A 16,301-nucleotide genomic window follows, 5' to 3' on the forward strand; every position below is an offset into this window, starting at 1 on the left:
AGCTCTATTCATTCAAACTATTAATTAACACTTTTGGCCCTATGGCCTATAAACTTCATTTAATTTAATGACATACTCTTATAACCCTTGGTATGCTCTTTAAGTCTCTGAGGAATATCTACAAATATTTCACTTGCCTTTCATTACTTTTCTCCTAATAATTGACAGTATTATATTTGCCCTTTAAAAAATCTTTCAGGATATAATTTCAACATTTATAATCATGTTGTAAAATAGATGACTGGCACGGGCAATTTCACATATTTTACCATAAGAGTACTAACTGTATACGATTTTTTATTGTTTTTTTTTTTCTAAAGTCAAAAATTAGAAAATATGTATAAAACAGTATTTAGAGATGTAGAAATGGCTCTATCTCTTTCTAGAACTGAGGATCCTATACCAACACCCTATATTATTGTGTGGTAATCTTTTAGGATTAGCTTGAAAGCCATGCTATCTATCCATTTAGCCTGTGGAATGAACTATGTGGATTGAATAACTTGACCTATCTAAAAAGAAAAAGGTTAGTCTTTGATTCCTCTTAATTTGTTTAATTTTTTTTTTCTTATAGCTATGTGTGTTGGGGGGTAATAATATAAAAAAAAAGTTCTAAAAAGCATAATTACCAACCAGAGAAAGTTAAAACCACTTGTAGTGCACTGTTCACAGTATATCTTTCTTGATTTTTTTGCCATGTACATTTATACTTTCTTCACATTAAGAACAAAACATTCTGAACTTATAATTTTATTTTTCATATTCTGTTTATTTGCCTCTTGTACAAGGAAATGGTAGATCATCTCACAAATCCAGACTTCCCCAACTATTATTTAGCAAGAATAGATGATAGATAGATAGATAGATAGATAGATAGATAGATAGATGGAATGGATAACCTTGAGGGTTTGAATTTATCTGTGTCCCCTAGCAGCAAGGTAACTGTATTTGGTATGAGTGCCAGCCAAAGCTAGGCTAAAGATACCTGCTTCCTCCCCCACCCATATCAGGAACATATTTTATCAATAAATACTTATCTGCAACAGCATTTTCAAAGGTATATTCTATTTTATTGATGAACATAACTTATTTTAAACCCTCAACTATTAGACATTTATGAGGTTTTCCCTTGTGTGTATGAGTGTGTTGTTATTATAATTAATTCCACAGTAAATGTTACTGCCAAATCTGTACACATTGCTAAGTTTTCCTTTAGGATATACCTGTAAGTAGATTCAGCTGGGCTGTTTTTTTTTTAAAGGCTTTTGATACATATTGCTAGATTGCTCCTCAAAAGTCCATTACTGTGACCCCACTAACAGTACTAGAAATTTCCATATCACCAGACCCTTAGAAACACTCTCTTTTGTAATTATTAATGTAATGGATCTGTGTTCTCTTAACTACACTGAGTATTCCAAATAATCACCCGTGTTTACAAATTTTTTTCACTACAACGTAGTTCATGAATCGGGAGTCATAAAACTTTAAAATTTTTGTTTAATAGCTTGTTTGCTTGCAATATTGTTTGCTTGTAGTTTTAAGTCATGTGGAACAGGGAAAGTCAAGGAAACCAGTAGTGATACCCTAGCCTCAGTCCCCCTCCTCAAAACACAGCACTGGAGGGCAGCTATTCAAAACTCATCTCTAGTGGTCTGAAGGTTCTAGAAGATGAAGAGAAGATCCATCTTACAAAACTTTTAATAACTTTTTTTGTAGATAATACATTTTCCAAGTTGTTAGGTTGAAGAAAATATACTTCTGTAAAACCAAATTGTCATTAAAATATTTATCTACAAACTGATTTATCAGTTCCAGTTAGTATTTCATTGGATCCTGCTTAATTTTGATAAAGTTCTTCATGGCTTTAATATCCAATCATGAGAATTAAAATGCAAAAATCATAAGGTACATTAAGCAATATTTTGTGAGTCTATCTTTTTCTTCTTGATAAGGAATGACATAAGTGTCTCTTTTAGAAAAGCATGTGTTTGAGAGAAAGATGCTTACATGGCAGGAGTACTAGGTTACTCTGACATATTATATGGAGCATGTTACTATTTTGAAAGCCTTAGTTTCAACTAAACTTAACTTTTCTAGGCTTTTCATATGACAGCATACAGCGAAAATTGTACGTTGCATTTCTGTGTTTATTTGCCCAGAATCCATGGAATAAGAAATATCACAGGGCAGCAAAGCATTTCATAGTTAAAGGGGGCCTTAAAGTTACTCCAGTTTAAGATGTTTAATGGATGCTCAATGGACAATGGTGGTAGTGGTGGTGGTGGTTATAAGGAGAAAGGGGGGGGAGACTCATTTATCGAGCTCTTATGTGTCTGGCATTCTGTTTAGTGCTTTACTCACATTTTCTCATTTATTAAGTGAGGAAATTAAGTTTCAGAAAAGGCTAATGGCTCTCCCAAATGAGGCAGCCCGAGATCAAACCTGGGTTTCCTGTCAGTGTCTATTGAGTAATGCTGACTATATTAAAGACATTATAGGCATTTTAATTTCAAAAGTTTTAAAATTTATAATTATAAATATCATTTTGATTGATACTGTTAAGTATTTATATGATACATGTTGAAGAGCTTTAGCCTTATTCTGTTGCCCATATTCCTTAATAAAAATTGCTATGATTTCAATTTATTAAATTTTTACTTTAGATCTATCATCTCTGTTCTTTACAATAAGAAGGGAAAATAGAATATTCTCACATTATAAAATATGAATCTGAGAGGCTCAGAGTAGAGCAATGAATTCTTCTAAGGAAGTCAGTTAAGTAACAGCAAAACTGGGAGTCAAGCCCATATGTTTGCCTCCAAAACTCTTTCTATTTTATGCTATTGTTGTTTATTAAATGATAGCAAAATCAAACAAACTTAAAAATGATTGATTTGGGGTTCTTGTAGAAGCATATACATTGTTCTCTCTTTTGGCCTATTTATGCCACATTTCTTCTTAAACCAGTAAGTGGGGTAAGATAGTAGAGTTTACTATATAGTTTTTTAAAGATTTTATTTATTTATTTGACAGAGGGAGAGTGAGAAGTAGGCTTCCTGCTGAGCAGGGAGCCCAGTGTGGGGCTCAATCCCTGAAGCCACTGGAATCATGACCAGAGCCAAAGGCAGATGCTTAACTGACTGAGCCACCCAGGCGCCCTTAGTTTACTGTATTTTTAAAACAAGTTTACACTAGGCCTTTCCCCTCTGAAATACTTGGAGAAAAATGTACATAAAATTAACATGTGGTCCTAGCCTTTTAGCAGATCTTACTCTAAGATAGAGTCAAAAAAAGTTTTCTTAAGAGGACCAAGAAATTGAATTACAAATAAGAGCTTACCTCAATAGGCCAGTTTTCTAATTCTCATTCTTTAATAGACATATACAGATATTTCTAGGGCTCCTGGGTGGTTCATTCGTTTAAGCGGCTATCTTCGGCTCAGTCGTGATCTCAGGATCTTGGGATGGAGCCCCACGTTACCATTACCGGGACTCCCTACTCAGCAGGGAGTCTGCTTCTGCCTCTGCCTTCCCCTCTCCCCCCAACTCAGAATCTCTTTCTCTCTCTCTCAAATAAATATATAAAATCTTTTAAAAATATTTCTAATGTTCCTTGATTTTTTCCTTTGCTCCTATAATTATGTGTTATTCACTCATATTATCAGAACCAAATTAAAGCAGAAATTGACTCTAATCCTGAGTCAAAATGATATGTAAATAATTTTTCCTATTCCTGCAAAGCAAGCACTCTTTCAGGTTTGGGGTGCCAACTGGATAGCTTGCTTCCAGATTCTTCAACCCCCTTACAACTTCCTACCACATTCCAGTGATCACAGAAAAATCAAAGGTCCTGTCTTCAATGACTCCTGTTGGCAGTGTTAGTCTACTGACTACTGCCAAGGGGTGTAATCAGTAATCACTGCTAACACTGTCAATGGGAGTAATCAGCTGATCAGTAATTGTCATCAGTAATCAGTAATCGTTAATCGGCTTACATGCTTCATTGAGACATTGATTGCTTTCTGACCATATTGCCTAGAAAACCGACAATGAGTTTTCCTTCTTTCAAATGAATGCCAGAGGGAAATCTTTTTCTTTACTTTTGGAATATAGACATCAATAAACATGAAATTATGTTAAGTGAAATACTTTATTTTTAAATCAAAACTAACGGAAACATCAATGTCTTTTAGAAAATTTAATTATTATTAGATAAATCTTACGAGACAAAACTTATTTTGAAGGGCCACTGTTAGCAGTGGATGCTGTAATCTGTGCTATTTTTTTGGAGTATTTTCCCACTCATGTAATTTTTTTTTTTTTTTGAAGGCAATATTAAAGAAAACTAGATAGAGGAGGACGTTTTTGGAGCGTCTTCCTTTGTTATACAGCTGCTTTACAGCATCTCTGCACTCGCAGGACAGGATATTATCCTAAATAAGCCCTACTGATTTTTGGTGAATATTTTTTTCCCTCCGTGGCCACGCAAACTGGTGCCTTCTCTGACAGCAGAAGTGAAATCATGAGCATGGGTTTTCATCGCTGCGTTAGGTTGACCCTGAACATTCAGTAAAGCCCATTCAAGACCATGGTACTTGAAAATGTGTAAATGTAAACCCTCGCGATACGTCCTGTTCGTGATTTCACGGAATGTGTCATCTAAAACCCGTTTTCTGTCTCTTCCTCTCCACTCTGGTCCTCACTCTTAACGATGCATCGGCCTACAGTGTCTTTACATCCAAAATGCAAAGCAGACAAATGGGCGTCTCCGGGAAGAACATGGCTAAAAGCACCAGCATCAGTGGAGACATGTGCTCGCTGGAGAAGGCGGACGGCAGCCAGTCCGACACGGCGGTGGGTGCCCTGGGCACCAGCGGCAAAAAGCGGCGCTCTAGCATTGGCGCCAAGATGGTGGCCATTGTTGGCCTGTCCCGGAAGAGTCGCAGCGCTTCCCAGCTCAGCCAGACGGGTAGGCCTCTCTGTGTTACTTTGGACTTCCTACTTGAGTTGGCGTTAAAATACGCATCCTTTTCTCTTGCTCGTTCTATTGCAGTACTTAATGGAAGGTGCCATGTTCCAGAGAGACAGGGGGTGGTCATCTAGTTAACCTCTCTGAAAAATAAAACGAGAACTTTGTTTTCCAGTGACACGTGAACGTGCTTTGCAGTGGACCGTGGCCCCTGTTCTTGGGATGCGCAGAGTGTCTGTCCTCCTCCGGGAGGAGTGCAGCTGCGGTAGCCCGGATTGCCCGCTGCTGACACTTTTGTAAAGATCTGATCTGTGAGATATTTGCTTTCTTTAGGTTCCTCAAGAGGGAACCAGCCAAATTAATTTTCATTCTCAGCAAGTTACCGTGGTGAAGATGACACCTCAGATTTTGTGTGAATAATATAGTTCTTTTATTGCTGACAGCCTAAATTCTTTTTCAGTTCGTAAGCAGCGTTTACCAGTAGTATCAATTTTCTTATTGCAGTTTTTATTTTCCTGTTAAAACTTCATGTAGCAATATTCTCCAGCAGCAGAGATGGAGGAGTTTTCTGCTGATAGTGAAGATATTCAAAGCTTTGCTACTTTAAAATTCAGTTTCTAAATCACATCTGCAAAAATAAATTAGATACAGCACTCCTACTCCTACTCAGAAAAGCCACAGTTAGCAATTAAGAAATTTGTGAGTCAAAGCGTTGTCTTTTCAAATGGTTGTTGATAATTAAATATTAAATCCTTGGTATCTTGGAAATAATAACATATCTTCTACTTAACAAACAAACAAAAGCATATAATAGTGTTTCTTTTACAGCAAAGAGATTATAGGCAAATGGGTGAATTCTTATTTATGTTTGAATTACTAGGGTTCTTGCACACAGAAATCAGGACAAAAATCTGCAACACAAAAGAATTTGAGGATACATTAATTCCTGGGCCCAACTAATCTTGTTTTTAATCTAACTATAACAGCAATTCTGGAATTTAAGCCTTAAATAATAATATTATATTGAAACAGTGATTTGATGGCTTTCGCTATATGGTGGTTGTATGCTTAATATGACTATTGATAGGAATTTTTCATTTGGTGTTTTAAAGTGTTATTTTACATTTTAATATACAAATAAAAATTTAATTCGTGGACATAGAGATCGTATTTCAATGATTTTTTTAAATCGACAGTATTTATCCATAATTAGCTATTCTATACTTACATGATAGATGTTGACCTTTTGAACTTGAGATTTTTTAATATTTCTCTAGAAATTAGAACTTCATTGCATTTTTCCCTTAAAACTTACAAATATCTGTAAGCCAAAAACTGTTCCAAAAATAAAGCCTAAAAATTAGAAAATGAAGAACCTAAAACAGACATTCATAAGTTTATATACGTTAGAGAATATATGGTGTTAAACTAAATAATTATTTCCGCTTGTTAGGGTTTTTTGATAAATATTGGACACCTACTATGTGCCAGGGGCATGGAGAACAAAGGTGGTATTTATCATTGTAAAAATAAACATCACTGCGCTATTATGGATTTTCAGACAAGACTACTTACCTACTAAAGAGTAGAAAACTCGGCAAAATAGGATCTTTCTAAAGAATAGTGACATTTTTCTGGGTGATAACATAGCAATCACATGTAAACAATAATTGGCAAAAGGGAAACCATTTATAAAGGTCTGTTGACCAGTACACGTGGCAGCTAAGTCATCTCTGTCTTCTGCCCTGTTATTTTGCATGTTCCTTTGCTTGTTAAGTGGAAACTCGCCTTTAAAGTCAACATTTCTAAAGATTAAATATGACTTACTAGGCATTGTAACTTAGCAGAAAACACATAGAAATCATAAGGAGACTCGGATTCTATTGCTTACTCTGAGTTATAGAAGATAATCAAATATGACCTCTTTAAAAACCTGACTACTCTGAATCATAGACTGTTCATCTCAGAAATGAAAGTGACACCTCCTGCTCTAACAAGGTTTTTATAAAGACGGTGTTTTAAAATTTATAAGAAGATGCTTTGAAAACTTAAAATCACTTTGTGGTATAAGATATCAATAGTCAATTCAGCCTCACAGGGAATCAAGAGCTCTGTTTTAAACATGTTGATTTTGAGATGCCTGTTTAGACATGTCAGCACAGTTGTTATAAGATTAGTTAGATAATGAGTCTAGAGACTCAGGTCAAGACTGAAGATATAATTTGGGAATGGTCAGCAGGTAGTATTTAAAGCCACGGCACTAGATAAGATTATTTAAGGTGGCTTGAATCAAGAAGAAAATTAAAGAGTGAGCTCTATGATATTCCAACATTGAAAAACCAGGAGAGAATTCATCAAAGAAGCCCTAAGAAAGAGCAGCCTCTAAAAAAAGAGAGAGAGAGAGAAAGAGAAGGGAAGAGAAGGAAAGAATATGGTACCTTGGTCACCAAAGGAACCATTTTAAGAAAGACGATCAGCATGTCAGGTAAGATGACAACCAAGAATTAACCGTTGGATTTGGCAAGATGAGGAATTTGGTAAACCTTGACCAACCTTGCAGTTGTGGTCAAGGCATTATGGGAGCAGGTCAAAGAAAATGGGAGGTAAAGTAGAGTCCGTGAGAATGATATCAAGAATGAAAATAAAAACATCTGATACTTATTGAGCACTTTTATGTGCTGGCATTATTCTGAGCGCTTGACATGTCAATTATTTAAACCTCACAATAATGTTATGAAGCAAGAATTAATGACTACTATGCTCATTTTACCGAAGAGAAACCAGTGAGCAAAAGGGAATAACTTTCCCAAGATTACCCAAGTAGTGAAGGGTAGAGGTTGGGATTTGAATCCAGGCAGCATGGATCTGGAGACTTTACTCTTCTTCGTCTAGTTACAGTCTAGACCAGCATGGTTCAATACAACTTTTGGCAATGTGGACAATTTTCTGTATCTGCGCTAAGTTTGTGCTAGCTACACATGGCTGTTGGACATTTGAAAAAGGGCTACTGTGATAGAGTAATTGTATTCTTTTTTTTTTACATTTTTTTAAATTACTTTAAATTTGAATAAGCACATATGACTAGTGGCTATTGATTTGGATAGTACTGATAGAAACATCTCTTTCTAGGATTTTTTATTACAAAAAGGAAACAGAAATAGAACTGTAGCTTGCAGGAAATGAAGTCAAAAAAGAGTTTTGTTATTTTAATGACAGATGGGATACTCATGAAAAGAACTGAGTAGGTGACAGACTTTGGACTCAGAGCTAAAGTGAAGGTCAGCTTCCATGGCCTGTGGTCATTCAGGAATCTGTGCTCTTTTCATCTTGTAGTAATTTCTAAGCCGATGTAGGACTTTACATTTATTTACTCTAATTGTAACACTTTATAATCATTTACTTATTTGTCTATTTCCTGGCTAGTCTGTTTTTCTTATATTACGTGTCTTTCTCCATGTCTGGCATAGCTTCAAATATAGTGATCTTCAATGAAAAGCTCATGTACTTCTTTCACTGCATGATTCAGTTCTCTAGGGAAATAGAAAGAAAATTATAGAACTTATTTTTATTTTTTAATCTAAAAGACAAGAAGTTAGGCATTGCTAATATTTAGTAACCTCACCCTTGTGTTCTTGGTTGGGCTGGACGTCAGATGGCCAGTGTTGTGTGCCTTTCTGGAGGGGTTAGTTTAGTTAGCCACCAGAAAATGGGCAAGTGACTTAAAACGATCACTGAAATGAAACTGCTGATGAAATGAAACGTGAATATTGCAATTGTGCAAACAAGGTAGACCTGAAACTTTATTCCTACTCAAGCTCTTCATCAGCCACTGATGAATAGATATGGTGACTCTCTAGGACCTGACAAGAAGCTCACTGAAAAACTCTAAGTTATTGAGAAGATTCATGAAATATAGATTACATCCACTATTATTAACAATGAACCCCTTACCCTACCTTTGTACTTTATATGGTCTATGGTACGTCTTTGTGAAGTTTCTTTTCCAACTATGACATTCAAAGTGAGTATGAGAAAAGTGAATTTGGAAGCAGACCTTCAAATTGCTCACCAGCAGCCACATAATGTCAGCTGCTGTAATATATAAACCTTGAAAACTTAATGCAAAAGAATTGTATCAGTTGGGCAAAAACATTAGTCCAATGCAATTATTCCCAGTGGGCTAGTGGCCTTCACTGTGGCCAATCAGGGTTGGAGGTGGTTTTCATCTTATGACTTTACCCTCTTCTGGGAACGTGGAGCGCTCTCTCTATTCAGCCAGCACACAGCAGCTCTTCAGGGGCAAGGATTGGAAATAGTAAAGTCACTTGTGCTTGTATTCCGTTGGCTATAGCTCAGTCACAAGGCTCATGCTGGAAAACAGGAAGCTGAGGAAAGTAGTCTAAGAAGTGCTCAGGAGAAAGAAGAAGCAAGTTTAATGAGCATACCAATATTTTAAAAAATTATAATGTGCATCACTTCAGACATTTTTTCTGAGAACATAAAGTCTTACTTTATCATTAAAAATAATGATTTACAAGTATTTGTTGCATTTTAATCTTTTAGAATATTTGTGTTTTATATGTTATAAAAGTATTATAGAATGTGTATTATTTATAAATGGTTTTTTACTGAAATAGAGATGATATTTTAAAAGATTTAAAACAACTGGTCTAGTATATGTAATTCCAAAAAGTTTAAAACCATTATTCTAGTATTCTAGTTCTGAGTGCTGAATCCACAGGTCTATTAAAAAACATCATAATCATGAAGAATAACAGAAATGTTAAATACTAGTGTCGCCTTTTCATGTTATTAGAAATCTCAAACTTACATTTTAAGCATTTTCAAAAAGAATGTGCTTTTAAACCTAAATTTAGTATATTTCTCACTTTTTTCTTTTTTTAAGATTTTATTTATTCATGAGAGACGCAGAGAGAGACACAGGCAGAGGGAGAAGCAGGCTCCATGCAGGGAGCCCGACATGAGACTCGATCCCAGGTCTCCTGGATCAGGCCCTGGGCTAAAGGCAGCGCTAAACCGCTGAGCCACCTGGGCTGCCCTATTTCTCACTTTTTAAATGATGTTTTAGCACTTATTATACTTTTGGCCATTATTAAGTAAAGTATTGATAGTTATGCCGCTGTTCTTTGGTACTAAGTTCCAGTGGTTTAAGTATAATAGATAACATAAAGTATTTCATGTAAGTGAAAGCTCTTTTGAGCATATTATGAACTGTGGCAAAGTATTTCTATAGCAAACTGGAATGAGCAAGTAGCTAAGAAAAGTAGTTTTACTGTTAATGGAGATTAATTTTTCTTAGATTTGGATTGAATTTTATATCATTTGTTCTAAAAATAAAACTTATTTTTTTTAAATTGCAGTAAAATATACATAACATAAACTTTACTACCTTAATAGTTTTCAGATGTACAGTGAAGTGACAATAAGTACCTTCACATTATTTTACAACATCCACATATCTCCAGAATGCTTTTCATCTTGCAAAGTGAAACTCTGTATCCATTAAACAACTCCCCATGACCATTCTATTTTCAGTCTCTGAATTTGACTACTGTGGGTACCTTATATAAATGGAATCATACAGTAGTTGTCCTTTTGTGACTTAGTTATTTCACTTACCATAATGTCCTTAAGACTCATTTATGCTGTAAGCATGTGTCAGAATTTATTTCCTTTTTAAGGCTAAATAATATTTCTCATGGTATGTATACACCACATTTTGTTCATCTGTCAATGGATATTTGGGTTGTTTCCACCTGTTAGCAGTTGTGAATAATGCTGCTATGAAGAACATGGATGTAAAAATATCTCTTCAAGATCCTACTTTCAATTCTTTGAGGCACATACCCACAGTGGAACTGCTGGATCTTATGGTAATTCTATTTTTAATCTTGTGAGGAACTGCCATTGTGTTTTCCATAGCAGCTGCACCGTTTGACATTCCTACCAGCAGTACACAAGAGTTCTGCTTTCTCTGCATCCCTGCCAACACTTGTTATTTTTTGATAATAGCCGTCCTAATGGCTGTGAGGTGGCATTTCATTGTAGTTTAGATTTGCATTTCCCTCATGATTAGTGATATTAAGCTTCTTTTCATGTGTTTATTGGCCATTTGTATATCTTCTTTGGAGAAATGCCTATTCAAGTATTTTGTCCATTTCCTAACTGGGTTGTTTTGTTCTTATTTTTGAGTTGAAAAAAAAATTTATAAAAGAAAAATATAAGCCTGTTTTTCAGATCCTTGAGGGTTATCTCTGTATTAATAACATGTAGTATTATTATTATTTATTTGTATTTTTCTGAATCCCAATAGGCGTATAAGTTCCTTGAGGGGAGGAACTATATCTCATGCATTTTAATATCTCTGGTACCTACAGTTATAGCTGATGTCTACTAAAGACTCAGTATTTTTTGGAATGAATGAATGCATAATTGATCTTTGTATGAAAGAAAAGGTAACATAAAACTGTGTTCCCCATATCCATTTATATCTACAAATGCAAATTATCGTGCATTATCCTTTCTCAACCTAAAGATTACACTCATAATCAAATTATTCAACATTTACTAATGAATTCTTATGGTATTTTAATCATTTCCCTAAAGTACAAATGTTTATTCATCTCCAAACATTTCTTATCAACTACATTATTTGCAAGGAAGGCATTTTGTTAGGCCCTATGGAAGGCAAAACTTGACAAAGCATAGTCCCTACTCCTTTGTAGCTTTTATACTGAAGGATCTTTAAATCTACTAGAATAAATGAGTTTTAGGCTTGAGGAAATATAAAACAAGGTAGAATGCAAAAAGGACAAACAAGAGAAACAAAGGATATCCCGTAAGATGGGGTAGCAGAGTGAAGAAAATAGATTAGAGAGTTTTAGAGTTGAAATCCCAGCTCTGCTATGGACAAGTTACCTAACCTCTCTCAACTTCCCCTTACTTGGCTGCAAAAATGATGGACTCTATCTTCCTACCTTATGAGGTTGTTATGAGCACTTGTGAGAGCACTTGAAATAGTTTCTGACATATACGAAGTTCTTTATAAAATGCAGCTACTACTCTTAATACTATTATAGTACCCTTAGGGTAGCAATGGAAATGACCACTTCCAACACTGATGCCAAGGTAGCATCTAAGCCTTCAATTAGGGATAATGTTTAAACTGTGAAGATGCTGGGAACAGGGATAGACATGGGCAACAGTAGACCCAGAGATATGGAAATGCTGTTTACATATGAGCTGAGCAGAGAGTATTTGACACATAATGGGAGATGAGACTGGCAATGGAGTTTGGGACCAGATAAGAAAGAACTTAGTGTCAGGCCAGGGAGTTAGAGCCATAGAATTGGCAATAGGAAGCTATTGTAGGATTTGGAATATGGTCATGACAATCAGAGCTAGAACGATGTTGTCAATAAGAAAGTCTAGAGATCAAGAATAGGAGACAGATTTAGTAAGACAGTTTAGAGCAGAGATGATGAGGGTCTGATCAATGGTGTATTAAGTTTTCTACTACTGCCATAACAAATTACCACAAATTTAGCAACTTAGTGCAGATTTACCAATCTGTCAGAAATTTGGGTGAGTTTGGCCAGTTTCTTGCTCTGTGTCTCACAAGACCAAAACCAAAGTGTCATCAAGGCTGAGCTTTTATTTGAAGGGTGAAGGGAAGAGCACATTTCCAAGTTCATTCAGGTTGTTGGCAGAATTCAATGCCTAGCCTTCGAAGGACTGAGATCCCTTCTTTGATGCATGACCTCTATCATTTTCAAGCTAACAATGGCATGTTAAATATTTCTTGTCCTTCTAATGTCTCCAGATACCCATTCTGCTGCATTTCTTGTCCCCTCCAGCTAGAGAAAATTCTCTTCTTTAAAAGAATAAATAACTAGATTGGTCCAACTCAGATGATCCAGAATAATATCCCTGTTAAAATGTCTTTGCAGATTACCTTTTGCCATGTAGCGTAACATATTTAGAGAGCCCAAAAAACAGTGTATGGACATCTTTGGGGACCCTTATGCCTACCACAAATGATAACAGTAGAAGGAGATGGAAAGGTGGAGGGATTCAAGAAATATTGTAGATATGTTTTATAAAAAAATATCATTTTCTTTCTGGGAGTAAAGTAAAATAGACAAAATGTTAATCTTTGCAGTTTATACTCTCTGACCAGAATGCAAAACAGCTATAAAGAATATAGACTTTTTAAAGTAAAAAATTCAGAAAATAACTTACTGTTATTAAAGGCATCATTAACAATAGCATGAATTTGTTCATTTTAATTTTCAAAACCTTAGATATATGCATTATCATTCCCATTTGACATATCAGAAAACTGAGACTGAGAAGTTTCATTCATGGTAGATCCATTACAAAGCTGGTACTCTTTATGTAACTTCACTGTTGCTAAAAGTATGTTTTTATAATTAGTTCTTTTCATATCATTAGAAGGGAAAATTTTTTCTTTTCAAAATAAAAATTCTCAGGGAACTATTTGAATTCACTATAGGTTTTAATTTAATTGAACATAATTTTAAGATGTGAACAAAGGCCTAGGAAGTGTAAATAACGAAATCATAAAGAGTTTAATTGTAAGCTGAGAAGTACAAACTAAGGAAAAGAAGTCTTTTAATTTTATTAAAAGTAAATGTTTTAAGTTTTTTAAGCATGAGAGTATAAACAGAAATGACATTTTCAGGTAAAGGCCATTTTTAGTGAATTTCCCATACACTCTGCATAGGTATATGGAGCTACTAGGGTTTGTTTGTTTTTTTCCAAGTGAATCCCATTCCTTTTACCTACTAGGAAAATTTCCATAGACAGTTGCAGATATTTGTTGGAAATTTAATAGCGCCCTAGGTAAGTAGTATAAAATTCTACTAGGAGTAAAGTTAGCTACTTTTTCCAACTAATAGAAAAGTGTAGGAATGTTGACTCATTGTCCCCTTGGGCTTTGAAAGCTATTTTATATTGCAGACATTGTGGAAGGAAAACACCGAGGTAGAATCCATCTTTGCTCTCTGAGGCTGCTCTACCTGGAAAAATCCTTCTTTTTATTATAAGATTTTTTTTTTCTAAACTGACACTCTTACTACCTTAGAATATGTTAACCTTATATTGTTATTCAGTAAATTATTACTGAATTTCTGCTCCACGGCAGTCACCATGGTATGTAGTAAATGAAATCCTCTTTGTATGGTATTTGGTATTTATGTTCCAGAGGGAGAGACAGGCCCTAACAACAACAACTAAATAATTAGTCAAAATTCCAAAGCTTGCTTTGATGGAAAAGTACCAGGTGGCATGAAAGTACATCATAGCACATAACTAACCTAGTCTGGCTCATCTTTCTGCCCATCCCAGCTCTTACCAAATACTTTGCACATAGTAGAGTTTCAACAAATGGTGGTTGAATGGTATAAAATGGTATAAAACGTTAATGGTAGAAAATGTTACACTGACCTTCTGTCTTTGTGTTTGGTTTGTTTGGCAATCTCTGCATTGTGAGTGTGGTCCACAAATCTCCTGGGGGAGGTATGTGGTCAGTGTGTTTGTATGTTTTCTGTTAAAAACAAATGAAAGTCAAATGACCTTTGGAAAAGAGATTTAAGGGGCAGCCTGGGTGGCTCAGCGGTTTAGTGCCTCCTTCACCCCAGGGCATGATCCTGGAGACCCGGGATTGAGTTCCACTTCAGGCTCCTTGCATGGGGCCTGCTTCTCCCTCTGCCTGTGTCTCTGCCTCTCTCTCTCTTTCTCTTCCTCTCTCTCTCTCTCTCTCTCTCTGACTCTCATGAATAAATAAATAAAATTTAAAAAAAAAAGGAAAAGAGATTTAAAAACGTTATAGGTTCTGAATTCGGATACTATGCATACAATGAGAGAGAGAAACAGTAGGTTCTAGCTTTTTAGAAGTATGCCTGATGTTGAGATAGTGGGAAAATTAATCTCGTATAGCCTTAGGCAATAAAGTTCTCCATCAATATAAAAATGTAATTTCTGTAATGAAAACCACAAAGAGTGGTTTTCTTTCTCGTTTTGTTTTTCTCCTGGTATCTGAGGATTCATTGCTTTTCACTGGAAGCTTCATTATCACTTAGAAAATGAGAGTAGGACAAGAGCTAATGAGAAGTCTGAGATAAGGTGGGGACATAATCTGAGGAGGAAGTTGATGGTAAGGCAATACATAATGCAGAAATCGAAAGGTGTAAAGATACAGAAATAATCACAGAAAACCACCAGAGAACCCCCAGCGGGCTGTGCTCATAACTGAGGCATTTCTACAACATCTTCCAACCAGAACCTTCTTTCCAAAGGAAGTATAGTGGCAAGAGGTAGGAAGTCAGTGGCCACCAGCGTCTTTTCATATGCCTTCTAGTCCCACTGATATTTGAAATATCAATTGAGATATTGCTTGTCCCCTTTTGTTTTCTCCCTCCTTCTGCCAGCAGTCATTTTATCCTGGAATTATACATATCTATGTCAAAGGGAAAATGGATGACCAAAGGTTTCTGACTTGCTATCAACCGCACTGAGTTCCTCTTTATTTAACCAGTCAGTTGTGAAATTTTCTTAATGGAAATGATGGTAAGATAGAGTTCTACTTCACTATGTTAAAGTAGATTTCTTACAAAAAAAAAAAAAACAGACTATTTAAGAATCAGTGTTCATGGGCAGCCCTGGTGGCTCAGCGGTTTAGCGCTGCCTTCAGCCCAGGGTGTGATCCTGGAGACCCCGGATCGAGTCCCACGTCAGGCTCCCTGGATGGAGCCTGCTTCTCCCTCTGCCTGTGTCTCTGCCTCTCTCTCTCTCTCTCTGTCTCTCTCTGTGTCTCTCGTGAATAAATAAATTCTTAAAAAAAAAAAAAAAGAATCTGTGTTCATTTGACTTATTTGAAAAGTTCTCCCCCCCAAAATTAAGAAAATAAAAATAGCTTTAGGGATGCCTGGTGGCTCAGTTGGTTAAACATGGGACTCTTGATTTTGGCTCAGGTCATGACCTCAAAGTCATGAGACTGAGCCCCGCATGGGGCTCCACACTCAGGGGGGAGTCTGCTTGAGATTCTTTCCCTCTCTCTCTGCCCTTCCCCCTGCTCGTGCTTGCTCTCTCTCTCTCTCTCTCTCTAAAATAAATAAATCCTAAAAATATCTAGTTTTACACAATGAAATATATAGTTTTATGCAAATGAAAATACTGTGCATTCCAAACAAAGTAGTAGATGAAATTAACCATAAGAAAGATGGTACTGGGATGCCTGGGTGGCTCAGCGGTTGAGCGTCTGCCTTTGGCTCAGGGCATGATCCCGG

At 35.9% G+C, this 16,301-nt stretch overlaps 1 protein-coding gene across 49 annotated transcripts in view; it reads left to right on the plus strand.

Annotated features, from left to right (window-relative positions):
* RIMS2 (regulating synaptic membrane exocytosis 2) overlaps positions 1-16,301 on the plus strand; it is a 580,920-nt gene that overhangs the window by 485,253 nt on the left and 79,366 nt on the right. For 26 of the 49 annotated variants that reach the window (XM_049093308.1, XM_049093313.1, XM_049093310.1 and 23 more), the window contains one exon: positions 4,730-4,971. The exons of the other annotated variants lie outside the window; for them this stretch is intronic. In XM_049093308.1, the coding sequence (XP_048949265.1) occupies positions 4,730-4,971 (242 nt within the window). The remainder of the gene's footprint in view (positions 1-4,729; positions 4,972-16,301) is intronic. 49 annotated transcript variants of the gene reach the window in all.

The sequence above is a fragment of the Canis lupus genome, chromosome 13, assembly GCF_003254725.2.
Source record: "Canis lupus dingo isolate Sandy chromosome 13, ASM325472v2, whole genome shotgun sequence".
Lineage (NCBI taxonomy): Eukaryota > Metazoa > Chordata > Mammalia > Carnivora > Canidae > Canis > Canis lupus.